Source organism: Trichechus manatus, unplaced genomic scaffold, assembly GCF_000243295.1.
Source record: "Trichechus manatus latirostris isolate Lorelei unplaced genomic scaffold, TriManLat1.0 scaffold00070, whole genome shotgun sequence".
In the NCBI taxonomy this organism is placed as follows: domain Eukaryota; kingdom Metazoa; phylum Chordata; class Mammalia; order Sirenia; family Trichechidae; genus Trichechus; species Trichechus manatus.
Genome location: NW_004444006.1, coordinates 5,332,198 through 5,342,920, shown reverse-complemented (window position 1 = coordinate 5,342,920; position 10,723 = coordinate 5,332,198). Strand labels below are relative to the sequence as shown.

Below are 10,723 nucleotides of genomic sequence, written 5' to 3'. Positions count from 1 at the left end.
TGATCTGGGTGGTGGGGTAGATAAGGACAGTCAAATGACTTAGAGGTGGAGTGTGGTGCCCCTTTCCCCTGCCACTGGGCAAGGCCCTGGGCTGGTCTGAGCCAGGGGTCTCCTGGGCACTTGGTGAGGGGGAAGAGAGGATGGGAGTCTTCAAGGGCCCATTCCCTGGGGCTATACACGTCTCCCTTTACTTCCCAGTCCCTTTCCTCTCCTGAGGATGCAGGAGTTAGAAGGCAGTACCTAGGGTCTCCCTGGAGCCTAAGCACCTGCCCCTTTACTTATACATAGGCATCTCTGGAAGGAGCCAGCACTTCTTCCCCTCCCCAGCTAAAAAGAGCACTCTAGGAATAGGGTATGTGGCTAGGCCCCAAGTCCTGAGGGCCAAAAAAGGGGAGTGTGTGGGCAGGGCATAGGGGTAGGGGGGCACACTGTGAGAAATGAGGAAACTGGAAAGAAAGGACTCCCCAGACCCACTAAGCCTATTTGGGACCCAGCTGCAGCCCTTGAACGGTTTCCTTTACTAGAGAGGTCTCCCAGTCATTCCTCAGCCAACCAATTCCAGCTCTCCCTTCTCCACCCACCTTTTGGCTTCACTCTAATGCAGCTCCAGGCCTAGCCCATTCCCTTAACTCACCAGCATGACATCCTAAAAGGATGCAGACCCTTCTGGTACTGAAAGCCCCTTGGCCTATCCCAGGAACACAGTTCTGACTCCGTTTCTTGTTTGCTCCTAACCTGTTGCCCTTGAGTCGATTCCAATTCATAGCGACTTGTTTGCTCCTATTGGCTTTTAAATGTCTCAAGCAATGTGGCCTCCACCTCCCAGTACACCAGGGCAAGGCTAATGGCTAATGGCTCCAAAGGGTCTCGATGCCTCTTCTCTAGTACAACCCTATAGCCTGACCAAAGAGTTCAAGTCTCTCAACCAAGGGACATCAGCACATTATCTTTTTCCAAAGGATCCTCTTGCCAGTCTCTGGACTTTTCTCTAGCAAGGGGCAGGGGTGGCTGGAGCAGGGGACTTGCTACAGGGTAAGGAGGAGTCTGGTTGTCCCACAATTGGGGTGGTAATTGATGGGGTCAGGGATGGGGAAGGAGGAATACTCTTTGGTAGGCTGGGGACAGGGACGGGGGAGGCTCATCTCTGGAGAGCTCTGGAACAATGCCACCAGGTTCTCCTTCATGGAGGCCTGGGCTAGGACAAGATGGGGGAGTATGGGGACCCAGGCCAGGCCTGACCCACTTAGACTTAAGTCCCTCCTCCCTATGGAGATCAGAAATGGAAACTTTTTTGGCCTCAAGGCCAAGATCTCCAGGGAAGGAGAGGCCCTTGGGAGTATGTGCACCTTCTGTAAGATATGGCCCTTCAGATAGCGGCAGTCTGACCATGCATCCTCAGCCTGTTTCAAGGCCCAACAACTCAGTTCCTACACTCTTTCCCCAGAGGGCTCCTTATGCAACTTTCTCTGACTTGGTGAGCTGTCCTTGAGCCTCCCTCAACACTGATCACCCACATTCCCAAAGCCAGGTGGCAACAACCCGTTTGGCTATATCTCCTCTTTCCAAGCCCTCTGTCCACTTCTCTCCTTTCCTCTCCACCTTCTTGATCTCTATTTTCTCTCACCACTCATTCTTCACCCCATTCCTACCCCTCATTGACTAGAATGGTGGAGCACAGCCCCAGCCTAGCTCCAACTGTGCACACCTCATCTACTAGCCACGTGGGGCAAGGTGTGCTGAAGTGGGAGGAGGGGCACTGCACTGTCTGCCGGTGCCTGAAGGGATATGGGCAGGAGGGAATTAAGGATCTTGGCAACAAAAGGAATGTGGAGGGGGGAAAGAGCGTCTCCCCTCTGTGCCCCCAAACATTCCCCGCAGAGCCAAGGCCGGAAGAGCAGCCTCCTTCTCCGGGATCCGGGCTCTCAGCAGGGGTGGGCATTTCCAGCCCCTACTCACCCCCTTTTTTTGCTAAGCCCCATAGATGGGGCCCTGGGCGGGGTGCCTGCTACTCTTGCCTTTTTCTCCTGGATGGGTTTTGCAGCTCCCTGGAGCCCTCCGCCCATTCTGTTGGAGCTGCTTTAGGGGTGGGGGTAGGTTGTGGGGATATGTAGTCCCCCATTTCCTGTAGCCCCCCACCTGGTCTTACACCTCCCATGGGAGGAGCCCCCTCCCTCCCACCTGGGGGGCTGGAGCTGATGTCAGTGTGTGGTGGAGGTCCATCCTCCCTCCCTGCTGTCACTCTTCCCGTGTCAGGCCCTCTTCTAGGGCAGGCAGTGCCTCCAGCCCCAGTCCCCCACCATCCTGGTTGCTGGAGAAGGACACCATGGTGTGGAGGAGCATGAGAACAAGGACACAGAGCCGGATCCTGCTGGGGCTGAGGCGGGAGCCTCCAGAGACCGGCAACAGGGAGGGCTTGTGGCTGATGCGGCCTGGGGGGTCATGGCGGGGGTGGTAGTGGTGGTACTGTTGGTGATAGTGGTGGAAATAGGAGTGGTGGAATTGCTGGTGGTGGGTTTTGGGAGCCTCAGACTCCTTGAACTTCTTCTTCTCCGACTCACAGGAGACCCACTGCACGTCACAGCACTTGGCTTCCGGCCGCTTTGGCGAAGTATCCAGCAACCCTGCCAATGGATAAGGGAGGTGTGGGGGGGTGCTCAGGGGACTGATGGTTATGCCTTACCTGGAGAGGAGATTTTCAAAGCTGGGACTGCACAGATAGTTCTGCCCAAGGCTCCTTTTCCCCTGCCCTTCAACAGCTTCCCTTTCTGGACCCTTGTCTCCCTGAGACCCTAGCTAGTTTCTCCATAAGGACTACTTGGCTTGGCATGTTCTGGGTAGAGATGGCCATTTTGGCCTTTCCCCTATTCCACTTGGCCCTATCCCAACTTGGGGCCCTCCCTGCCCACTCCTCCAGCCATTTAACCTTCTTCTAACCTGACTCCCCTGTTGTCCTCCCTGCTCCCACTCCCTTGACTGGTGCCTGCCCTGGGCCCCCAGCCGCCTCCCTCTTCCCCAGTGCCCTGCCTTTACCTGTACAGATAAAGCCAGGGAGCCCTCCGTACACCATTTCCTCATTGTCAGGGAGTATAAAGGGGCACCGGGTCTGCACCTCCAGGCAGTATTGCTTGCAGGGCACCCAGCGCCGGCATTCCTGCTGGGTCACGCTGAAGTATTCTGAGCACAGCCAGGCCTTGTAGACAGCCTGTGGGGAAAGGAAAGAGCATCAGCCCAGGTGCCAGTCCCTTCCCAACTCAGAGGAGAGGGATGAGGAGGGGGTGTACTTGCAACCTCTCAGGGGGCCTCCCAGCCTAAGCCCAAGAGCCAGGGGGTGGAGATGAGGAAGGGTCTGGGTCAAGGCCACTACATTCTACTGTAAAATCTCCCATCTCATAGCCAGGACTCCTTAGTCCCCAGTCTGTAGTCACCCAAGACTTAGAATCAGCTCCTTGGCAAAATCACAAAATTACTCATATCTCAGAAGTGAATTTCAGTTCCATTAAATTCAATAAACATTTATTTGGCTGATGGTATTAAGTTTCCAAATTCAGGAAAGAGATAGGGAGAATAACCCTTGGTCTATCTCATTAGGGTGTTGTGTGGATCAAATAATATGATGCATACGAAAATGTTTTGTAAACTCTAAAATGCAATTCAAATGTGACGGGTTATTTTTAATAAAAACAGTAATCTGCCTTACCAGGCACCACATGTGCGTTCAAGTTCTACCTAATCCATCCACACCTGTTGGCGTCAGCCCTGGTGTGGAGCAAACACCACAGACACTGCTATGTTTCATTTGGAACCTTTATATTTTCACAGGTATGCTTCCTGTCCTTCATCTAGCGCAGACCTATCAGGTACTGGTGCCTGGCTAAGCAAGGTTCCCTGCCCCAAACTCTTTGGCTATCATCAAGCCCAGGGTTTTTCAACAGCAGCACTACTGACATCTTGGGCTAGATAATTCTTTGTTGTGGGGGCTATCCTGTGCATTGCAGGATACTGAGCAGCATCCCTGGCCTCTACCCACCAGATGCCAGTAGCACCCTCACCCTCATTGTAACAACCAACAGATGTCTACAGAGGTTGCCAATCGTCCCCTGAGGAGCAAAATTTCTCCCTTTGAGAACCACTGATCTAGTCCCTTGCTACTCGAAGTGTGGTCCTAGACCAGCGCCAAAGGCATCACTTAGGAGCTTGTTATAAATGCAGAACTTCAGGCCTTGACTCAGATCTGCCAAGCCAGCATCTGCATTTTAACAAGAAGCCCAGGTATTTCTCATGTATAGGGTTAGAGCCCTGCCCACATCCAGGCCTGGCATCTTCAGGGATACCTTCTAGGTCTATAGTTGCTCCTCACAGCAATGATTCTCAGAATCCCCTGGGGCAATTGTTGAATTTGCAGATGCCTCCCTCCAATTCAGCTTCAAAAGGATTGAGATGGGCCCAGGAATATGCATTTTGAACAAGGGACCAGGTCATTCTGCTGCAGGAGACACTCTGAGCAATATGGTCTTAGAAGTGGTCTGTCACTGTTCCCTAAACTTAATTTAAACATTTACACTAAAATACAAATAACTGTGTTGTGAACATGGATTTTGGCAATGAAAAAGTGCAAAGAGGCCTTTCCCAAAGTGGGGTGGTGATGGTGGGTGGTAATGTGGGGGTGGTGGTGGTACAGCTGTCAAATAAACCCCCAAGCAAAAAAGCATTGCTTAGACTTTGGTATCTCATGGGCATCTCAAATTTATTTTATTTTTTTCAAGTTGTGCTGACTTCCCCTATATTGTGTGTTGTCTTTCCCTTCACAAAAGTTGACACTTGTCTACTATCCAGTTAGTGATTTCCCCTCCTCATACATCCCCTCCCTTGTAACCATCAAAGTTTGTTTTTTTCTGTCTGTAAACCTTTTCTTGAGTTTTTATAATAGTGGTCTCATACAATATTTGTCTCTCTGTGATTGACTTACTTCACTCAGCATAATGCCCTCCAGATTCATCTATATTGTGAGATAGTTCACAGATTCATCATTGTTCTTTATCATTGCATAGTATTCCATTGTGTGTATGTACCATAATTTATCCATTCATCTGTTGATGGGCACGTAGGTTGTTTCCATCTTTTTGCTACTGTGAATAATGCTGCAATGAACACGGGTGTGCATATGTCTATTAGTGTGAAGGCTCTTATTTTTCCAAGATATATTCCTAAGAGTGGGATTGCTGGCTCATTTGATATTTCTATTTCTAGCTTTTTAAAGAGGTGCCATATAATTTTCCATAGTTGTTGAACCATTTTACACTCCTACCAGCAGTGCATAAGAGTTCCAATCTCCCCACAACCTCTCCAACATTTATTATTTTCTGTTTTTTTCTTTATTATTGCCAGTATTGTCGGGGAGAGATAGTATCTCATTGGAGTTTTGATTTGCATTTCTCTAATGGCTAATGATCGTGAGCATTTCCTAATGTGTCTTTTAGCCACCTGGATGTCTTCTTTGGTGAAGGGTCTGTTCATATTCTTTGCCTATTTTTTAACTGGATCATTTGTATTTTTGTTATTGTGGTGTTGAAGTATTCTGTAGATTTTAGAGTTTAGACCCTTGTGGGATATGTTGTAGCCAAAATATTTTTCCCACTCTGTAAGTTCTTTTTTTACTCTTTTGGCGAAGTCTTTTGATAAGCATAAGTGTTTATGTTTTAGGAGCTCCCAGTTATCTAGCTTCTCTCCTGGTGTTTATGCATTGTTAGTTATGATTTGTGTTGCATTTATGCCATGTATTAGGGCTCCTAGCATTGTCCCTATTCTTTCTTCCATGATCTTTATCGTTTCAGGTTTTATATTTAGGTCTTTGATTCATTTTCAGTTAGTTTTTGTGTATAGTATCAGGTATGAGTCCTGTTTCATTTTTTTACAGATGGACATCCAGTTATGCCAGTACCATTTGTTAAAGAGACTGACTTATTCCCACTTAATGGACTCTGACCCTTTGTCAAATATCAGCTGCCTGCAGGTGGATGGATTTACATCTGGGTTCTCAATTCTGTTCCATTGTTCTATGTGTCTGTTGTTGTACCAGTACTAGGCTGTTTTGACAACCATGGCTGTGTAGTAGGTTCTGAGATCATGTAATGTAAGGCATCCCAATTTGTTCTTCTTCAATAATGCTATACTTATCCAGGACGCCTTCCCTTTTCATATAAAGTTGGTTCTTAGTTTCTCCATCTCGTTAAAGAATACTGTTGGAAGCACTACACTCATACCTATCAGTAATTACACTGAAAGTAAATGGACTAAACGCACCAATAAAGAGACAGAGAGTGGCAGAATGGATTAAAAAAAACCACGATCCATCTATATGCTACCTAGAAGAGACACACCTTAGACTTAAAAAAAGAAACAAACTAAATCTCAAAGGATGGGAAAAAAGATATCAAGCAAACAACAGTCAAAAAAGAGCAGAAGTGGCAATACTAATCTCTGACAAAATAGACTTTAAAGTAAAATCCACCACAAAGGATAAGGAAGGACACTATATAATGATTAAAGGGTCAATATACAAGGAGGATATAACTATAATAAATATTTACACACCCAACGACAGGGTTCCAAAATACATAAACAAACTCTAACAGCACTGAAAAGAGAGATAGACAGCTCCCCAATAGTAGTAGGAGACTTCAACACACCACTTTCGGTGAAGGACAGAACATCCAGAAAGAAGCTCAATAAAGACAAGGAAGATCTAAACGCTACAATCAACCAACTTGATCTCATGGACATATACCAAACATTCCACACAACAGCAGCCAAGTATAATTTCTTTTCCAAAGCACATGGAACATTCTCCAGAATAGACCATGCATTGGGCCATAAAGCAAGCCTTAACAAAATCCAAAGCATCAAAATATTACAAAGCATCTTTTCTGACCATAAAGCCATAAAAGTGGAAATCAATAACAGAAAAAGCAAGGAAAAAAATCAAACACATGGAAATTGAACACCTTGCTCAAAAACTACTGGGTTATAGAAGAAATTAAGGATTGAATAAAGACATTCATAGAATCAAACGAGAATGAAAGCATATCCTACCAGAACCTTTGGGAAACAGCAAAAGCAGTGCTCAGAGGTCAGTTTATAGGAATAAAAGCACACAAACAAAAAGGAAAAAGGGGCCATAATCAAAACATTAACCCTACAACTCAAACAAGTAGAAAGAGAGCAGCAAAAGAAGCCCTCGGGTGCCAGAAGAAAGGAAATAATAAGAATTAGGGCAGAATTAAATGAAATACAGAATAGAAAAACAATTGAAAGAGTTAACAAGACCAAAAGGTGGTTCTTGGAAAAGATCAACAAAATTGATAAACCATTGGCCAAACTGACAAAAGAAACACAGGAGAGGAAGGAAATAACCTGTATAAGAAATGAGACGAGTGATATCACAACAGACTCAACTGACATTAAAAGAATCATCCTGGACAGAGCTGGAGAAGGATGTAGAACAAAATTCTAACACAAACAAAAAAGACCAGATTTACTGGCCTAAAGGAGACTGGAGAAACCCCGAGAGTACGGCCCCCAGACACCCTTTAAGCTCAGTGGTGAAGTCACTTCCGAGGTTCACCGTTCAGCCAGGGATTGGACAGCCCCATAAAACAAAACAGGACCAATGAGGCACAGCAGTCTGGGGACAAGGGCTAGAAGGCAGAAGGGGACAGGAAAGCTGGTGATAGGGAACCCAAGGTTGAATAAGGACAATGTTCATGTGTCGTGAGGTTGTTAACCGTTGTCATAGGGCAACACGTGTATAAACTGTTTAATGAGAAACTATTTTGTTCTGTAAACTTTAATCTAAAGTGAGAATAGCAGCACAATTGGAAGAGCATAATCAATGTCACTGAACTGTGCATGTAGAAATTTTTGAAATGGTGTATCTTTGGCTACGTATATTTTCACCAAAAAAAAAAAAGGTCGAGAAGGGAGAGGGTTGACATGTCATGGGGTTGTTAACCAATGTCATAAAACAATATGTGTACTACTGTTTCATGAGAAACTATTTGTTCTGTAAACCTTCACCTGAAGTACAATAAAAAAAAATAAAAATAAAAGAATCATAACAGGACTTCCCGGCAACATGGTGCTATAGTCAGAAGCACCACGCCGTCCCTCCACAGCAAAGATCACAAAAACTAAGTCAAACAGAGTCACACGTCAATCCTGAAACCCTAAGCATCAAATGAAGAGATACAGAACTCAGCCAAGCACCAAATGGAATAAGAAACTGACCGAGAACAGAGAGCGAGGAGAGATACATGCAGAAGTCCCCTCTCAGCTACTGCAGCATGGTTCCTCCATCTTGGACTCCTATCGGAATCAGCGAACAGAAGGTATGAGAAATAAGCTTCACAGAGCTTCCAGCAGGAGACAGAACAACCGGTAACCAGCGATATAGGCTTTCTCACCCGCCACCCTTCTTCACCCCCACTTAGCCTCCTCTGCTTTATGCAGCCAGTCTCTTGGCTCGGAAGCACCAGCTTCACCCTGGTGTCACTTGGATTCCACCCGCCTGCATTAGCCGGCTCCCTGAGTGCCTTTTGTTAGCTGCTGGTGTTACTTTTTTCCACGTCTTTAGATTTCTTCCTTACCTCTCACAACCTCCCCCTCCTTTCTATCAAATACCTGGGTCCGTGCACCATCTTTGATTCTTCCTGAAAGGCTGCGAAACAGCGCTTGACTGTGAAACTGCTTCCTGGCCTGTGCCGCCACGCTGGTGGGACCCCTGGGGCTTTTTTGTCTGTTTGCTCATTTCCACTAATTTGTTCTGTTTTCGTTTGTTTGTTTTCTTTTTCTTTTCTTGGCTTGGGAGCTCCTTCTAGCTGGGCAGTACTGCACGGCTTGGAAGCTATTCCCTTACTCTGTGCAGACGCACAGGGACAAACCTGGGGGCATTCCTTTTTTCTTGTTTTTTTGTTTTGTTTTCTTCTCTCTCTTATTCCCTTTTTGTCTTTCTTAATTTCAAGTTCATCAATTTATTGATTTTTTTCTTTTACCCTTTTTCTTTTTTTCATTTTTGTTTTTCCCAATTTCTCAGTCTCTCATTTCTCCACTCTAATAGCAAGCTCCCTTAGCACTCTTTTTTGTGTATGTTTTTGTCTCCTCTTCCTCTCTCCTCTCTCTCTTCTTTACCATACCCATCTTAGCTCCACACATCACAATCTACCCCCTCCTTTGTGCCTACCTGCACCATGCTCTGAACATTACACTCCCAAGCAGCACAGGCAAGGCCTACTGTAACCTGCCCTGCACTGATTCCCAGTCTGCACTGTCAGCTCTGGTACATGCCACAAACAAGCCATCCTAGCAACTCCCCTTCAGCTGGACCTGCCTGCTGTACCATACCTGAGTGACTGACCCTACCCATTTGAGAAGGAGGTGAAAAGTATTGTGCCCACAGACGAGCAAACAACACAGAACACACAGCCTGCCTGCTCAGACATAGCCAAATAAAACAAAAAAGCAGGACAAAACAAACAAATCTACAATCAATAAACGAGAAAAACAACTACTGAATGCCCCAAAGAGAGCAGACAATATCAAAACACTTACAAAAACAGGACAGGATGGTTCCAGTAGGGGTCCAAAGTAAAACACCAGATGACCTTCCAGTAGAAGAAAAGGCACTAGACCTAACTGATAGGGAATTCAAATCTCTAATATTCAGAGTTATCCAAGAGTTGAAGCAAAAAGCAGACAAAATGAGGAAAAAATAGACACATTCATGGAAAAGGAAGACAAATTCATGGAACATACAGGCAAAAAATGGAGAAATTCAAGAAAATAATACAGGGACAAAATGCTAAAATAAGTTAACAACTAGAAATCACACAAAAACAGCAATTAGAAATCCAATAGATAAACAACAAGATTTCAGAAATGGACAGTGTTATAGAAGGGCTGAGGAGCAGGTTTGAAATGATGGAAGACAGGATCAGCGAAATTTAAGACAAACACATGGATACAACTCTGAGGAAAAATGAGAAAAAAGAATGAAGAAAAATGAAGAAACCCTTAGAATTCTGTGGGATACAATCAAAAGCAAAAAATAGGCGAGTGATTGGAGTTCCAGAACAGGAGAAGAAAACAGAAAACACAGAGAGGATCATTGAAGAATTGCTGACAGAAAACTTCCCCTATCATGAAAGATGAAAAGCTGACCATCCAAGAAGCTCAACGATCCCCATATAGGACAGATCCCAAAAGAAAATCACCAAGGCATATCATAATCACACTTGCTAAAACCGAAGACAAAGAATCCTGAGAGCAGCTCGAGAAAAACAAAAAGTCACGGAGGAGAAACAGTAAGACTAAGCTCGGATTATTCGGCAGAAACTATGCAGGCAAGAAGGCAACGGGATGACATACATAAAACCTTGAAAGAAAAATTTGCCAGCCAAGAATAACATATCCTGCAAAATTCTCGTTCAAATATGATAGTGAAATTAGTTCATTTCCAGATAAACAGAAATTAAGGGACTATGTAAAAACCCAACTGAACTTAGAAGACTTATTAAAGGAAGTCCTTAGATCTGAGAACAAACAATACCAGACCGCAGGCTGAATATGGACACCGGATTGTACTAGCCAGATACCAACCTAGGAAATGAACTCTTAAGGACTATGCAAAACCAAAAGAATTACAAAAGGGAACCAGAGAGGTTAATCTGTA

General features: G+C 45.3%; 1 protein-coding gene across 1 annotated transcript in view; it reads right to left on the bottom strand.

Annotated features, from left to right (window-relative positions):
• Nucleotides 1-2,235: 2,235 nt before the first annotated feature.
• Nucleotides 2,236-10,723, bottom strand: part of NALF2 (NALCN channel auxiliary factor 2) — a 61,047-nt gene continuing 52,559 nt past the window's right edge. The window contains exons 2-3 of the mRNA XM_004380100.1: nt 3,031-3,202; nt 2,236-2,621 (exon numbers count right to left, since the gene is read on the bottom strand). Coding sequence (XP_004380157.1) covers nt 2,236-2,621; nt 3,031-3,202 — 558 coding nt within the window. The remainder of the gene's footprint in view (nt 2,622-3,030; nt 3,203-10,723) is intronic.